Below are 17,342 nucleotides of genomic sequence, written 5' to 3'. Positions count from 1 at the left end.
CATAATCAGCTAATAGTGATATGAAATCATGAATAACAAAATAATGGACAATAATATAAATGTTTATTAAACATTGACTATTTAGACCTTATTAGACCTGATTGGAACTTATTGGACCTTATTAGACCTGATTGGAACTTTTTGGACCTGATTGGAACTTATTGCACCTGATTGGAACTTATTGGACCTTATTAGACCTTATTGGACCTTATTGCCCTTATTAGACCTTATTGCAACTTATCTGAACTTGTCTGAACTTATCTGAACTTATCTAAACTTATTGGACCTGAAACTTAATTTTTTAAGTTGAACAGAACGCACCCTAACTGAGCGCTTACTAGTTTCTCAATGGGATTATTAGGGATAACGAGGAGAAGATTTTAAGTTCTTCTGTTTCTTTGTGGTGTACATGGTTTGAAAGAAATGTTAGCCTTTTCTTCTGGGTGGAACTTTCTAGTAGAGAATCTGTTGGATGAGGTGGCCTATTTATTTAGCATTTTAGCTTCCCTGTAAGTGTGGCAGCAGGAGTGTCTAGGAAACTCTTTATTACAGAGATTTATCGAAACTGGGGCAATCTATTATTTTCATTGTTCTTTTACCATGACCATACCCATTTCTCAGTACCTTATTTCTTCTACACAATTTCTTCTTGTATCTGACAAAGCATATTTCTCGCAGAGCACGCTATGAAGATGCGAAGTTCTTCTATGAGACAGACATAAGAAAGAAGCTTTCAGAGTTTAGAGGTCAACTTAATGGTATCCTTTTCCAAGTAAGTTCATGAGTTCTCTTTTTCGTCTTGGTCATCTTCTCATTTCGGTACTTGAGCACCAAGGCCACCAACTCCTTATTTTCTCATTGTATACAAAATACGTGATATTTCTAGTACTATTAATGACCTAATTGTGAGTCTTCGTGCAGAATCCTTTTTTTCACTACTGAACATTTGCTATATGAGTACTTCCTCCGCTTCTAAATACATGCAACATTTGCATAGTAATCAGTAGTCATCTACCAACTTATCCCATATTCTCTCACAAATGTATAACAAAAAATATAGTCAAGTGTGGTCTTATTTGATTCGTCTTAATGGATACTTTTGTAATATCATTTTTCTATAACTTTTAGTCTTTTACATATACGTAATAAAAGATATTAAGGAATAAAGTAGTGCATTGGATACTGTGTAGGCAGGAAATGTTGCATGTATTTAGAAATGGAGGGGGTATCTCATTGATGTGATGATCCAAGGAATGAACCTCAAATTTGGCAAAAACCTCTTAAAAATATGGTCTTTGATAATTTGCTGCAAGTCATCATTAATATAAAGGATAATTTATGCTGAACCATCTAATGCTTTGGGTACTTTGCAAAGAATTTATGGATTGGACTCAAGAACAACTTACATAATTCCTTTGTCATTCTATTGAAATATACACCTCTTTTAGTAATTTCATATCTATTGCAACATTTCCTGTTTTGGTAATTAGAGCTACTTAACTGGATTATATTGCCCTTATTAAGTATGCGTAATTTCATCATTAAATACCCATAACCAATCTCATGGGCTCTTTTTGCCAAACCCCACTACCTTTATAATTTCCTTAAAATATGCCCAAACCATATGTTGCAATAAGAAAGGAACGAGGAAGTAATATTTATTCTTGACGCGCCTTGACCTATTTTCTTAGAGAAAGATGACCCCGAGAATCTTTAAAATTTGTGATGAATGGGACAGGAGGGGAAAGGGAAGAAGGCAAGTAGGACACATAGGAGACCAGTCAATTATGACAGACAGAATCCTAAAGAATGTCAATAGGACTGCTCATCGATCCTCACCTGTGGCCTCATTTATGGTAGAGGGAGGGGGGGACTGGATCTTGTTGGATTGTGGAATTTCTGAAACCCGGATATTCTTGACAGGATAAAATCTTGGAAGAATTCTTTTGTGTTTTCTTTAGGATACAATTTTTCTAGTCCTCACTAGATTAACAATTCATTATTGAAAGCTTCAAACTACAAACTACAACTACGGTAAGATATGTATGAAACCCCTAAACTTTTTTATGTGATAAGCATTAAGCCGTTAAGTCACATAAGATATCTAGAGTAGTTATTCCCAAGTCGCTAAGACCATAGGTTGAATATATGGTTTTGGCTATTAAAGGTACCATTATACAAAGCGGGAATCTTTTTTTATCACACCCCTATAAACATACACCACTGCGGCTTTGAAGTCTGAATTGCCAAATCCAAGTGAACAAAGTACTACACCTGAGTGGCACACTTGGGCAGAGTTTCCATAACTGAAAGAAACCATCTTGCCTAACTAATGGTGAGAAAACAAATAAATGCATGTCGCCTCAAATTTGATCAGGCTACTAACAAAACATATCTAACACAAGTTGCTAGAACAAGTGGGAAGCCATAATTAATCCTGTTTTATAAAATAATTAAACGAAGTAAAATCTAGCTAAGAACAAGTGGGAAGCCATAATTAATCCTGTTTTGTAAAATAATTAAACGAAGTAAAATCTAGCTAAGTAATCTCATGCTGGATTATAAATTGTGCATGAAACTTGAGAGCAGGAAAGAAAGAAAAATAAGTAGTGCCTGGTCTGGGTGTTATGGGAGCAATTCCACACACTACTCCCATGACCAGAACAAGAAGCATGATCTGGCTCTCTTTGCTCAAAGCAGCCATGGAATTGAAGGAAACACGGTAGGGCTTCATGTCATCCTTAAATCTGCAGCAGCTCTCCATGCCCCTAGTAGCACTTGACCTACTTGCTTTTCCATTTTTCAACATTATGTAGTTCTAATATGCCATGCAAGTACACAAATTCAAAATTCATGCCCATGACCAGCCACGAGCAGTCATGAACCTTCATTGTTAGTAAATTTATTATGTTCTGTTTCTTTTAACCAATGAACCAATTGGTGTGGTAATATTTTTCTCTCAAAGTTCAGCATTTTTTTAGAAGCTGAGAGACAATCAACAAAGTCAACAGGATCGACCTCGTAAAAGCATTCTTCAATTGTGATATACTTTTTTGAAATATCAAATACCATGGTGTTCCCAGTAGTGATTACATCAAAGCTCTTGTTTAATGAACTTGTGGCTTTCACCTTTGTCCAAGAGATCCAAGAATATTGATTATTCTGAAAGGATGAGTTTGCGATCTCATTGCTTTGATGACTCACTTAGATTTGTTGAGCAGGAAAAACTCGGAACCATGCTGGATAAAATGACACGTGTTGAGAGCATTGTTACCGAATTAGCCTCTTCCTTGGGTTTTGAGTCGGAGCAGCTTCAGACTGCACAGGAAGCTGCATCACTCGCTATGTCAGATCTTTCCACTGCTGTTGTGACTGAATTCACTTCTCTGGCAGGAATTATGGCCCGCCATTATGCTTTGAGAGACGGCTACCCAGAGCAGGTTATACTTAACCTTTTATGGCTAAGTGATCTGTGGATTTATTTTTGCAGTATTTTAATCTTCTTAGTGCCCCCTATTACTCTCTGTCCTGCGGCATATTTTTCGGGGGATAGACTATCTTACAATTAAATTGAAAAGAGAGCATCTAGTAGATCTTGCATATTGATGAACTGTCACATTGAGTGATTATTCTTTAATCTCCTTTGATTAAGGTATTCTTTTTTTGATGTGCCTTTTGTTGGTTGCCTAACTACATATCTGTTATCAATGTTGATATCCAAAACCTGAACCCCCTTAATTGTTCATCTTTAATGTTTTAAACTTTGTGACAGATTGCTGAGGCTTTATTTGAGATTACTCTCCCTAGAAATTCAGGAGATATACTGCCGAAGACAGATTTGGGAAATGTTCTGGCAATAGCTGACAGGTGCTTATCAAATTATATTAGTTCAAATGTTGTGGCTTTTTGTCATTTAGTTTGACGGCATTTGTAATGTTCTGTTGGTTTCGTTCTGCAGATTGGATAGCCTTGTTGGTTTGTTCGGGGCAGGCTGTCAACCTAGTTCAACAAATGATCCATTTGGTCTGCGGAGAATTTCATATGGGCTTGTAAGACTATAGACCCTGGTTGCTTTGAGACTGAAGTCGTTAAATCAATCATATTATCCTTTTTCCTTACTTCCATCATGGCAGGTGCAATTATTGGTGGAAAATAATAAAGATTTGAACTTGCGACAATCTCTGGAGCTCGCTGCTGAGGTCCAACCTATTCAAGTCGATAGCAGTACAGTAGATGATGTAAGACAGATGTTCATGAATTTTTCTGTAGTGTCATGGTGGTTTTGACATTCTGTTTGTCCAGGTCATGCCTAATGTAGAGGCTTCCCTGTTCAGATGTCAAACAAAAGATGAGGTTTGATACATGATAGGGGTGGGCCACTAATTTGTTCTTTACCTCATAGGTGGTGGTTACTGAACAACTCTGTTACAGATTTCTCATCTTCTCAACTAGTGTAGCGTTTTATGTTTCTTTGTTTTTGTGGTAAATTGTACAATTATATATCAACTAGTGTTCTTGTTTTCAAAGTTTTTGCTTTGCACCTTTGCTCTCCATTAGTTTGATGGTCCCAAACTCCCACCTCTGGGTTCTTCAAGTTGAGTTTAGGAAATATGTCCATTAAGTTTTGATCCTTTCTGCAGGTACAACAATTTGTAACAAGGAGGCTGGAGCAATATCTGGTGTGTATACCGTATACTGTACAAGTTTCTAATAAAGCTTAACTTTTCATATCTATTGCTCTGCTATTTAACCTTTTATTAGAAGTTTTGCTCTAGGTGCTCTCCATTGTGTTGGGCTTAGCATCACATTATTTTATTAAAAACAAAATTTACAAGACTTGGATTTGATAATTGAAAGATAAGTTCTCTTTTAAAGTTATACATATATTAAGAATCTTTTTGTCCATGTTGGGTGCATATTGCTGGCAGGTTGACAAGGGCATAAATCCAGAAGTTGTTCGATCTGTCCTCTTAGAGCGTGGTAGTTGGCCATGTCTAGCAGCAAAATCGGCAATAAAGGTGTGTAATTTGATATATCTATTTGACGTATCATAGCATTAATTCAGCAACCTGCTAGCCTTGCACCGTGTTATGGGAATCAAATACTTACATTGATTGAATTATTATTTGACTTTTCTCTTTTGCCTTTGTACTATTATTATCAATTTTTTCTTAAAGGACCTTTGTATCTGACTATTTGCGGAATGCAAGTTGATTTATGTTGGCTACAAAATTGGTGCTATCCAAGAGTCGTCTAAGTTCATGGTGACATGAGGCTTAGTGCCTGCAGGGTGCTTAGACCCACATTTTGTCACCCCTACCTTTTCTTTTTCTTGTTTTATATAATCTGAGGGTTGCTTCTTTGAAGAAAGCCTTATTCGGCAGACAACCTTAAGATTTAAGGAATAATGCATTCCGAAATTGTTCAGTAACCAACAATATAACAAAATATCATTATCATTTTGGCAATAATAATTTTTTTTTTTTTGAGGCTCTCTTAAGAACGGCTTGTCAGAATCAGGCTGTATTCATTAAAACAAAAGCTTTTCAGTTACAAGGCATTATCATTGAACTACAGTCTCAAATTAACAGTTCAGACTTGCGTCTTTTTGTTGTTTAGATCTTTCTCTTCCGAAAATGTCAACATGCTCTTTAATTCTCAGATGTACCTCGGTGTTCTCTCTGTCAGTAGTTTGAATTCTGGGTGGTTATGATTATTTGCTGGAGTTTCTTTAATCGTATATTGTGTCATTGTTTAAAGATGAAAGCCTTGTTTCAGATGGAATCCATGTTTAAAGATGATCTCCTTCCAAAGGTTGTTGAAGCATATTCCCGGCCAACAAGGATTGTCCGAGGAAAGGACATAAATATCCACACAGAGGTGTGCTTCTTAAACCAACACTTAACACATGCTTGAAATGTATGTATTTTTTTATGTGTGGGAGGGGGATTTTCCATGATATTTTATTTTTAAAAATATATGTATTTGCTTTTTTATGTGTGGAAGAGGGAGGGGGGGGGGGGGAGAAAAAATTGAATTTTTTTTTTTGAACTTCATGTTTGATACTTTGATGCTTCACCATCCAACAGAAAATGCAGCTAAAATCTTGAGGAACATAATCCATGGATAGCTGAAAGCCTGAAACCATAAGCATATCAGATATCAAATTGATAAGGTGCCATAGTCTGTTAGAAGTGTTTTTCTGTTGCTAGATATTGTGGAACACGGCACATAGCTGAACATGGATATACTTGAAATTCTACGTTCATTAACAATATTGTGAAGCAATTATAGTGTAGAGGGAGGTGGTTAAGACAGATTGCTAGACAGCAATCTTACCTTATCACTTTTGTTTTAGTTCATCTTTTGGGAATTTGTGTGTTGGACATAATGCTGGTTTATAAATGAATTTGAGCAACCTAAGATTTTGTTATCAAATATCCCCCTTCTCCATTAGAACATTTTCATCACAAAAGAAAAAAAAAGAAAAAGCAGTATTTGGAGCTTGGTGGTCATGTGAAATAAGTAATCAATGTTTTTTGTGCCCGAATTTGTGTCAGGTGAATGAAGCTTCTTTCGAGACAAGGGAAGAGAAAGCTTTGTGGATTGCTTTCTTGTCAGTGAACAAACAAGTTCATCATGGTACTTGGATTCTCTGCTTATGTGAATAGTTTATTTTTTCAGTAATACTGCCTCTTGTTTTTAATACTTTATCTCTTTCATTTAGCACAAACTTTACCCCTTTGATTTAGCACAAACTTTACCCCTTTCATTTAGCACACAAGCAACCTCTTTTAGGCTTACGTGGTCTTCCTCAAATTATTCCAAAAATCACAATATCAGTCTTGATCCCAAAAGGCCTCCCAAGGTTGATGTGTTCAGTCGAAATGGGTACCATTTTTATGTTCTCTCGACTTCTTGAATAGGTATTGAAGTTGATGTTTTTGTTGAAGCATCCTCGGAATTAGTACAGCCACTTGCTGATTTCTTCGATAATGTATTTGTAATGGTGGTATGTTCCATTTTCTTTATAAAGAACTTCAGTGACTAGAGTTACATCTATACTCATATGTATATTAAATTTGAAAGGACAACATATAAATGACGCTTGCAGGAAGATGAACAAGTTAGGAATAACAGGCTTGCTCTGCTTAAAAAGATTGCAGACCTTCCAAGGGGTATCGCGGACTTCTCAGCTTTGCCTGGATTTTGAAGAATATAATTTTTTTTTGAAGATATTTGAAAACAGAACTAACTATAGTAATAGGCCTTGATTATGTACATTATCTTTTTTCCCCCTTTTTATCAGTTACATGGTGCATTATTTGATTATCTGTGATCAAAAGTTGAACTGGTCTGTGTAGCACAAAATTAGCTGAGGGTTCCGTGAACCTCATTCATGTCATTTCCGAGCTTTGTTAGCATGGTGACGAATGGTGTTGCAAGAAGAGAAACAGGTCCTAGATATTTCCGTGCTTTATAGTCACTCGTAGGCGGTATCATTGGTATCTTATCAACATGAAGTCTGAGATTTGATTGCAAATGCAATTTTATGAGGGCTGTTGATTAACCTTCAGAAAAAGATCAGAACGATCAATAGAAAATGGGATTGATAAGTTTAGTTGCTGATGATGGAGCTAGCTTATTGCACCACCCAAAAAGGAGACCTACATAATAATGTCATGGAATTATTGTTCACTTTCTTTCAATATTTTTTCAGAACTATTATTTTAGCGTCATGTTCAAAACATTGTGCTAAACAAGTAATTTAATAGAAATATTTTCATCAGAAAAGTTTGTACATTAGATTTCATTAGACATCATGTAAATGTATCTACAAGTTCCTGATGGAATAACTTATTAATGTTATTGTTATCTTGATTTTCTTAGCTCAATTGTTTCTTGAACAAACTAACTTTGGAGTCTTATCTGCCCCTTAAATATAGATCTGTTTTCTTGTATAGATACATAATATTCGTATAGTCATATCATAATGAAGCTAAGAATACTTAGGATCTAAACTTTCATAATGTTCATATTTTCATAATTTTGTATTCTAAAAACTTTTTTTTTAAAAAAAGCTCAAAACGTTGTGAAAGTTTAAAGTCTTAAAGGCCGGTTCGGCAAAGAGAAATTATAAATTTACCTGAAGGAAGAAATTTGAAGATGAAACTGTTAATTCCCAAAGAATTTGTAAACATATATATGGTTATTTTTGGGGACACTCATCAAACCTAGAATATTATGCAGAGAAGAAGTAATAGCGTCTGAATATATGATATTTTGTTATTTTCAAATTTTCATCCATAAAAAGTGGGATGTTTTTCAAAGATATTATTCACTATATCAGCTATGGAGGTATGGAGATGAGAACAAGTTTTCCATGATTGTCGCCCTATTTTCCTTTGAAGAAAAAAAGTATGAACGTTACTTAAAACTGAACGCTATAAAATATAACGTTTGGAAAAAAAACTATCTAAAAGCTACTTGAAACTCCAACATATACTCTAACCTCTATTATGTCAAACATCTAATTAGTGTTTTAATCTAGTCAAAATACTAAGAGCTAATGCAAAAGCTGTTGTCGAACAGGATACAAATACTTTATTACAATGACTGATTTTGTTTACAGTTTACAAAGATATTTGAAGGTACTTTACGACAAATAACAAATACCTACTCCAGTTAGTGGAGATATTTGATTTTGAAAACCAACAATATTCGGAATTTATGAGGTCCGTAGATGTACAAGACAATACGTGGACAAGTTTTGTGAAAGTTGCATACCATGTGAACTTCATGCATGGACAAGATATGCATTGTTTTTAATATCTATGGAATTGGAGGGTGTATTTAATAAATGCCTATTAGGTGTAGTTGCTTACATCTAGCATGGTGCCGTTTCACTGGATGTATCTAATAATTGTGAATACTGACAATGATCTATACAATATATTTTTTCATACTTTTAAAAACTCACTTTTCGTCATTTATATTAATCCATTATTTTTTTGGACGTATTTTCAGTTTAGTTAAGTTTAGTACAATTTAATTCAGTTTAGTTCGATTTCTCTCTACAATTCAGTTTTTCTCACTTTAGTCTAGTTCAGTTAATCTCAATTCAATTCAATTATATTTAATTCAGCTTCTCTCAGTGCAAAATAACAAAACCTAAATATACATTAAAATAAACTTCATAAAATATACATGACTACAGTTTTGCTTACATATTCGTGAAAATTTAATAAAATGATATTCATTGTCATTGATTGTACTATTATTAAAAGGAAGTATTTTAAGTAAAATCTACCTATATAAGTTAACTAACAAAAAACAAAGTTATGCAAGAAATCATGGCTTCTGAAAATCATCTCCCTGATGCAATCATCTTTCCCTTCATGGCACAAGGCCACACACTTTCTTTACTAGATTTAGCCAAGATATTATCACAAAGAGGTCTCAAAGTTACTATTATCTCAACACCTTCCAATGCTAAACAAACCTCCTCAATACTTTCAACCAAATTCCCAAACATCTCAATTCATGTAATCCCATTTCCTATATGTGATGATTTATCACAAGATTGTGAAAACACTAAAGATATTATCTCCAAAGATCAACATCTTTCTTTCCTAAGGGCAACCTTAAAACTCAAAGAACCATTTGAGAGTTTCCTTAGAGAAAAAGTTGAAAAAACATGTCATTCTAATTCTAATTCTAATATATTTGTGGTATGTGATCTCTTTCTATGTTGGGCTATACCAATATGTTCTTCTTTGAACATCCCTGGGATCCTCTTCACTGGCATGGGAGTTTTGTCATCTGCAATATGGAGGCTCATGTTATCAAATGAAGAATGTATCAAAAGTTTGTCAAATGGAGAGGAGTTGGAAACTCTTCCTGGATTAGCATCCCCTTTCTTCTTAACTCGCAATGATTTCGGCCATTGGTTTGATGATAATCACCCAACAATGCAATTTCTATTCGAAATCGGCGATGTTAGCTCAAGTTGTTGGGGAGTTTTAAGTAATAGCTTTGAAGAGATTGAAGGTAAGTATATAGGTGCTCTTGAGTCTACTTATGATGAAGGTGTCAAGGTATGGTGTGTTGGACCACTTCTCCTATATGATCAAGCACAGATTCATGTAAATACATCTATGGAAGAATGTAATAAAGATTCATGTAATTATTACCAAAGGTGGTTAGATGAGCAAATAGAGAAGCTAGAAAGTGTGATCTATGTGTCATTCGGAACGCAGGCCTATGTGTCTGACATACAGATGGACGAGATTGCCTTGGGATTGGAAATGGCTGGCTATCCATTCGTTTGCGTCGTCAGATCAACGAGTTGGAAGCTGCCGGAGGGGTGGGAGGAGAGGGTGAAGAGTAAAGGGATGATCATAAGGGAGTGGGTGGATCAAAGGAGCATACTGTCACACCCTAGTGTAGGAGGATTTCTGAGTCATTGTGGTTGGAACTCTGTATTAGAAAGTTTAGGGAGGGGAGTACCCTTATTAACTTGGCCTATGGGTGCAGAACAACCTCTAAATGCCAAGTTTGTAGTGCAGGTTTTAAAGGCAGGGATAGCTATCAATACAACAAAAGTAGTTGAACAAGGATCAATGGAGAGTGCTATTGTTGGCCGCAACGACATCAGCCGTGGGGTGGAAGAACTGATGGGTGGCGAGAATGGGAGAGTAGCTAGAGAAAGGGCTAAGGAAATTGGAATGATGTCAAGGAAGGCTGTAGCAAAAGATGGTTCATCTTCTAAGAAGCTTGATGAATTCATTAGTTGTTTAGTTGAATTGAAAAAATAGTACTTCTATATAAGATAGCTCAATTATGTGTTTGTGCACAATCAGTAATAGAATATCCAATATGTTTCAATTATGTGTGTGCATTTTTTAGGATAGATTTATATTTCTTCGCATTGCAATATATTTAATTTAGGATATGTTTTCTTATTTCTACCTAAGTTAAGTTTTATTACTATACGATATCCCCTTTTCCCTTGGCTTCAATCTATTTTGTCAGCATTGCAATAGAACACGTGAGGATTCGGGTCATGACGACCTGACCACTGTTTACATTTATACAAACAGGACAAAATTTCACCTTCATGGAAAAATATTTCCAAGCAATCAAACCGTCTGTGAAAGCATGAGTCTACATTCCGCAAAGGTCATAAACTGAGAGAATGGGGTACAAGTAAGAAACCTTGAACACCATTATCATACAGGTTAAAACATTCAGCTACAGTAATCATAATCCCAGCTATTGACACAAACTTAAATATCATAAACAGTGAACCAAACAAAAATCAGATGGAAATACATCTTGTTCTAATTATTTCAAGTAAATGACCCCGATGGATTAGAACCTCGGCCAAGTATTATTAAGAGTAGGGAACTAAGATTGATTTATTTGTCCTAAGCTATGATCTGCATGCTTATCTCTTTGAACTCTTTATTGCTGCAATCAGTCTCCATAAACCTACAAAAGCATAAGGGTACTTGGTTTATTGATGGCTAACGCGAGCTCAAAAGTACATGAGAGCAACATCCTTCGCTGCAATTCCTCAGCAAATGAGCAACTTCAAGATTCCCAAGGCAATGTGAGTATCGTGTATTTGTGAGCAAGTGCGAAGGCCAAAGAAGATGAGGAAACTGGAAATAGCATTTTGTAAACATACGAAATCAGAAGATCAGATACCACACAGAAAGGTGTTTCAGTTTCTGAACGTAGAATTAATAAGAAGAATATCAAAGTGAATGTACCTCCAGGCTCCAGAATACCAGCTTGCAGAAGAATGCACATCAGAGTGCTCAGCATCTGAATCTGACAGCAGTGTGTAAAATGTTCTTTGTATGTCTTCCCTCCTAAGTCCTAAAGAACAATGTTATAATGTTTTACCACTTAATTCCCGGTGTGTTATTCTCTTACCAATTATGGATGTTTTATGACTGATCAATAATACACCCTTGTGGCTTGAGTCAATGCATATATGCCTTCACTTCGGAATTCTGAGAATCGATCCTGAAGGCATTAAATCAGGTGTTTTCCTTCTGACAGCCTAATTGCAAACTACAACATACAGCTGAATTCTGAGCATCGATCCTGAAGGCATCTCTCTGTTGTAATCGAGGAAGTTCGCACCAACAAGTTCTTTACAAGTGTGTCTACATCACCACAACGGACAGTTACTCGAAGAAGAGGTAATCTACAACTTTCTGAAGGTCGAAAGGTCTGTTCTTTCAACTTATTTTTATTGAAATCGACTTATTTTTGCTAAACTAAATTTATTTTTGCTGAATTGAACTTATTTTTACTCAACTTATTTTGGTTATAAACTAAAACTTATCTTTTCTGTAATTAAATTTATTGCATTAGTTTTTGGTATAAACTTATTTTTCTGAACACATTCTTACTACAATGATACTTATTTTGCTGCATTATACTTGCTGTATTTTGCTACAAGCTTTTTATTTATAAGTCGTAAAAAGAACCCTAGAGTGTATCTTATTTCAAATTTTATTTCAACATAAAATTTATTCTTGACATGCAAACTGCAACTATAGTCATAGGGAATTCATTATTTTCAACTCTTATTTTAACTACATGACTTATTTTTGCTGACCTTACTGTACTTTTATAGAGATTTAACTAATTTTTTCTAAACTACACTTATTTTTTGCTAAATTGAATTGTTTCCACTTAATTTTGGCTCCATTTATTCTGGTTGTAAACTAAACTTATATTTGTTGGACTAATTTACTAAATTAAACTTATCTTACTGAACTTATTTTTGCTAAAGTAAGTTTTATTTTCTGAAACTTAAATAAATAAAATTGAAAAGCACAAGCCCTTGATTAACCTTGAGACAAGCAGAAGATTCCTCACCCGAGAGCAATAGAGAAAGGAATGCAAAAGCAGATATTTCTTCATTTTCACAACCCTTGTTCATGAATTCTGACCTGAATTGGAGAATGTGCTTCTCTTCTCAAGAGTTCCTAATTCAAACAGTGCATTTCTCCATTCATGAAGGTCATCAACACCGCGCATTCGAGAAGCTATGTCCACAATCATGTGTGGTACTCCACGACACTTCTTTGCAAGCAAGCTAGGAATATTATTAAGCAAAAGTACAGATGCCATGTCAATTTTGGCTTCATGCATGAACAATTGCATTGCTTCCTTTTCTGAAAGACGGTCAAGTTCAACTGTTCCAAAACCATCCAACATTCTGCACCCAAAGGTCGAGCTAGTAGTTAATACTAGCTTGCGCTCGCTTCCTTCTGCAGGGGCTGTAATTCCTATTTGGTCCAGATTGAGATCTCCTTCTGGCACACCATCTAAGAAAAGCACAAAACTGCCAAGAACTGCAAATGTATCTGACAGTTTTCTAGCCCTTACATTCAAGTCATCATCACTAGCAAGATCACACTTCACCACAGCAGCAACAGCATCTTGCACGTTCTTGATGCTGAACCCATCAGGGGAGGTCACCCAGAAAACATAATCAAACCTCTCAACCCATTTTAACACAGAATTATGCAGATGCTTCATCAAAAAGGTCTTACCAATTCCTTCTCTTCCACAAATAGCAATCCGTCCAACCTCAGCATCCTGCAATACAGCCAATACTAGATGCTCAAGTTCCACCAAAGTATTCAAAGTTGCTCGCCCCATCAATTCCTTCACAGGTAGATAATTACCACGATATGGACCTAGTTCATCAGACAAGGCATGTTCGTAGAGTATATCACCCTTCTTCTCATGAACTGCCAGTGCTCCAGCCAATTTGTCCACAACCTTTCGCTTCTTTGCACACATTAGAAAGCTCCCACATTCCACACCCTGAGACACCTTCTCTGCTACCTTCAAAAGCTTCCTACCTTCACCCACCCATATGCAGAGATCATTGTAAATCTTTCGCTTCGTGCCTCTTTGAACCTGATCAGAGAAGGATTCTCTTTCAACGTCATCTATCCTGGCTCCTAGGTAGTCAGCTTTACCCCCTAGGATTCTAGTGCTCTCATCAAGGCTGGGGAACAAAATCCCCCCAACAACAGCTAAGGCTTCCATATGAAATACTTCCTGTATAAAATCCAGCATGTTAAAATACCATCACCCATTACAGTACCAACTTTAACATTGACTCAAAGCCTCCAAAGAGGCTACTATGTAAAGCAATAAAACAGGTTTGGATAGAAAGTTGTACTCCTAAATAAAAGTGATGGTTCTCAGCTGGTTCTAGATGCATATCTCAAAGATGATCTGCTAATCACAATAAGACGCCATTTCTATTTGCATGTATTTGGCTATAACAGAACATAGTCAAAATACGTTGCTATTATTAGAAGTCATAATGAATCTACACATTCATAATCAAATCTCACAAGTCATAATACGGAGATCGATTGAGTGACTCTAAGGGTTTGCCAACCCTTTTATCATTGAATTTTCATTGGTTAGGAATACATTAAAACATTATTTTTATATCACTTCTGCCCTCATTTATTACATACATATTAATATTATATTTTAATGTTTCTAATAGGGTTGGCAACCTAAGGATCACTCAAACATTTTCTAGTCACAATACACATGATGTCTTAGTCCAACCAAGATATACTAAATCCAACAATTAAAATATACAAGGCTTTTTTAACAAATATAATACAAACTTTTGCACGTTCCCTCGCAGTAATACAAACTTTTGATTAATTTTTAATAATACAAACTTTTGATCAAAATTCTTCCAGTAGGATACCGGTTGTTAACTTGTTGTAAGAGATAACAAGCTGAGGTGGTTCAGGTGGGTGGGGGGTGGGGGGTTGGGGGAGGAGGGAGAAAGAAGAAAAATGATTTTGTAATTTTTTTTTACCTATCTTACCGATTACAAGTCAACTTGACAATTTTAATGTAAAGTTTGTATTATTAAAAAATAATCAAAAGTGTACAAGAAAATGGGCAAAAGTTTGTATTATTGCAGTTAAAAAATCCAATATACAATGATAATTTTGGCATTAAATTGTCATAATTTCAATCTATTGTAGTAGTATAAATGTACAAGTTTTCGGGTCGGACTGGTGAAATATAACTTGTTTTAGGTTCCGATGCAATCAGGTTTCAGGTCACAATATCTTATTAACCTAACCCGAGTCGTATATCCGACCCAACCGGAGTGACTGATAACCGACCCGTATTAAAAAAACACGTAAATTGTGACCCATAGGCCATAACCACCTGGATCCGATCCGAGAATAACCAATATGAACCCTAACCATGACCCGACCCGTATTAAACCCGAAACCCCAACACGATTACAACTCGATACAATATGATATTGACCCGACATAACCCGACTCGCTGCTTACCCGACCCGAAAACCTTCCCTAAGATATAAAAAAACTTAATTTGACACCTCTAGATCACTAGATATACCACTTTCATTTCAATTTTCGCAAAAAATATATATATTATACCCCTTCACTAAATATAATAAAAACAATTAGATCAATAAAGAACACCCCCCAAAAAAAAAAAAAAAAAAAATCAACAAAACAAAGAATGAAATCCATAAAAGTATTATTCGGATATACGTGGATGATAAAAGCAGAAAACTCAAATAAAAAATGAGCAAAGTAGTAATTAATGATAATTAAGAAGAAAATGCAAAAGTAAAGAAGACAAAGAAGATGGAAGCACCTGATAAAATGTAAGCAGCAAATAGATGAAGAGAATACGGAAAAATACGGAAAGAACAGAGAGTTGTGCACTTTCCTTGGTGAGTGATGATGATATCTGACATGTCTAATCTGCTTTTCTATTTATAATATGTCAAGTTTTGTAATCTTAATTTCCGTAATTACTGCCTTACTGGCCCCACTTCTTTGCAGGTTCACCACGTGGCACCAACCTAACCCAAGTGCTCTTCCACAGACCCACCAACCCCACAAGCTTCGACAAGCAATTGCTCGGAAATGTTAGCATAATATAGCAAGTAAAAGTGCAATGGTATAATTCTTTCAGAACTTTATTATATTGGGCCCAAAAAATGTTAATCCAGCCCAAGATGGCAGAGTCCACTCATGGTACACCCGGGTGTATCATGCTCATGGTACACCCAGGGACATTTTCGTAGTTAATTGCAACTTAAGGGGCACGCTAGTAATTTCGGGGCAATAATTGTTCTTTCTCCTTCTTCCATCCAAAGCTTAGAAATAGAAAAAATGGAGGAACCAACACAACCTTGCGAATCATTCATGGCGGATTTAACTCAAACATCTAAGTCAGAGTTGCAATTTTTTTTTATTAAAAGCAATAAATTATATTAACGATGATTCATAAGCTAATTTCGCTCATTTGTGCAAATCAACAGTGGCGGATTCAACTCATTTGTGCGAATCATTAATGGCGGAATCAATTCAAACATGCTAATCAACAACAGAATTGCAAATTTCTTCATTCAGTGAAATAATTACTATTGGCATGCAATCAGAAACTAATTCAGGTAAATTTTTGCCCTAAATTTATCTAATTAGTGATGCAATTTGTAATTTGTTCGATCATTTGTTTTGTTCTTGTTTTTTTGCTCATTGTTGTTCATTTGTTCGATTGATCTGTTGTTGTTGTTGTTCTGTTGTTGTTGTTTCAGTAGTTCTCTCTCACCTCCTTCCTTCCAAACACAACAATGGAGATCTAAAATTCGCGAAAAAAAAGAAATTTCCAGATTTGAAATTAAGGAAGAAGATGATGAGCAAATGATAAAGTTTGGGTAAAAGTGTGCTCATTTTCGTAAATGAGTAGAAATACTTGTTCATTTTGCTCATTTGCTCATTTTACTCATTTGCTCATTTACTCATTTGCTTATTTACTCATTTGCTCATTTTGCTCATTTGCTGATTTTACTCATTTGCTGAAAATAGCCTTGGGTGTACCATGAGCATGGTACACCCAGGTCTACTATAAAGATTCTCCAAGATGGCAAGATGTTTTTCCTAAATGAAAACAAAATATAATCTATCAAGTTTGGGCTTTGATTGGACTAATTTTGGATTTTATCTAATCCATGTTAATTATTGCCAAAGAGACCCATAGTTATTTTGATAGCTATGGCACAGGTGCACCTAACACTACTAAATTTGACTAGTAGATAAAAACGATAAAGTATTAGCTGGGTGTAGTGAGTGTCATAAATGACGTCGAAACTAACTATTCTAGACACATGCTGACGTGACTTAGCCTTGTAATTAATGAAAAATATATAAATAAATGAATTAAAAAGGGGGAATTGGAAAAAAATAGTGCGATACCCAACAGTCGGCAGAAAAAGTTAG

The 17,342-nt window shown here is 35.4% G+C and overlaps 3 protein-coding genes across 7 annotated transcripts in view; 2 read left to right on the top strand and 1 right to left on the bottom strand.

Moving 5' to 3' along the window:
• Positions 1–7,889, top strand: part of LOC104899640 (glycine--tRNA ligase, chloroplastic/mitochondrial 2) — a 38,156-nt gene extending 30,267 nt beyond the window's left edge. For all 4 annotated transcript variants that reach the window (XM_048648551.2, XM_010686867.4, XM_048648552.2 and 1 more), the window contains 11 exons: positions 679–772; positions 3,222–3,440; positions 3,773–3,867; positions 3,959–4,049; positions 4,134–4,238; positions 4,641–4,679; positions 4,929–5,018; positions 5,779–5,880; positions 6,561–6,642; positions 6,927–7,012; positions 7,115–7,889. In XM_048648551.2, coding sequence (XP_048504508.1) covers positions 679–772; positions 3,222–3,440; positions 3,773–3,867; positions 3,959–4,049; positions 4,134–4,238; positions 4,641–4,679; positions 4,929–5,018; positions 5,779–5,880; positions 6,561–6,642; positions 6,927–7,012; positions 7,115–7,213 — 1,102 coding nt within the window. In that variant the 3' untranslated portion in view covers positions 7,214–7,889. The remainder of the gene's footprint in view (positions 1–678; positions 773–3,221; positions 3,441–3,772; positions 3,868–3,958; positions 4,050–4,133; positions 4,239–4,640; positions 4,680–4,928; positions 5,019–5,778; positions 5,881–6,560; positions 6,643–6,926; positions 7,013–7,114) is intronic.
• Positions 7,890–9,300: 1,411 nt separating this feature from the next.
• Positions 9,301–10,890, top strand: LOC104899639 (UDP-glycosyltransferase 73C3). The gene has a single exon (XM_010686866.4). It carries the CDS (start codon positions 9,342–9,344, stop codon positions 10,815–10,817), a length of 1,476 nt encoding a protein of 491 aa, XP_010685168.2. The 5' UTR covers positions 9,301–9,341; the 3' UTR covers positions 10,818–10,890.
• A 316-nt stretch (positions 10,891–11,206) lies between these two features.
• Positions 11,207–15,879, bottom strand: LOC104899638 (probable disease resistance protein At5g43730). Of its 2 annotated transcripts, XM_048648550.1 has the most exons (4): positions 15,712–15,879; positions 12,901–14,097; positions 11,778–12,179; positions 11,207–11,666 (listed from the first exon to the last, which is right to left on the bottom strand). In XM_048648550.1, exon 2 carries the CDS (start codon positions 14,083–14,085, stop codon positions 12,961–12,963), a length of 1,125 nt encoding a protein of 374 aa, XP_048504507.1. In that variant the 5' UTR covers positions 14,086–14,097; positions 15,712–15,879; the 3' UTR covers positions 11,207–11,666; positions 11,778–12,179; positions 12,901–12,960. The 2 variants fall into 2 exon arrangements, with proteins under 2 accessions (XP_048504507.1, XP_010685167.2); XM_010686865.3 differs by having other exon boundaries at positions 11,778–14,097.
• Between the last annotated feature and the right edge of the window lie 1,463 nt (positions 15,880–17,342).

The sequence above is a fragment of the Beta vulgaris genome, chromosome 7 (genome assembly GCF_026745355.1).
Source record: "Beta vulgaris subsp. vulgaris cultivar EL10 chromosome 7, EL10.2, whole genome shotgun sequence".
NCBI lineage: Eukaryota > Viridiplantae > Streptophyta > Magnoliopsida > Caryophyllales > Amaranthaceae > Beta > Beta vulgaris.
Note: the sequence above shows the minus strand (reverse complement) of the source record. Positions and strands in the feature narration are given on the sequence as shown.

What these genes read in the sequence shown, in the direction of transcription:
- LOC104899639 (XM_010686866.4), top strand. Translation starts at nt 9,342, where the DNA reads ATGCAAGAAATCATGGCTTCTGAAAATCATCTCCCTGATGCAATCATC.
- LOC104899638 (XM_010686865.3), bottom strand. Translation starts at nt 14,085, where the DNA reads ATGGAAGCCTTAGCTGTTGTTGGGGGGATTTTGTTCCCCAGCCTTGAT.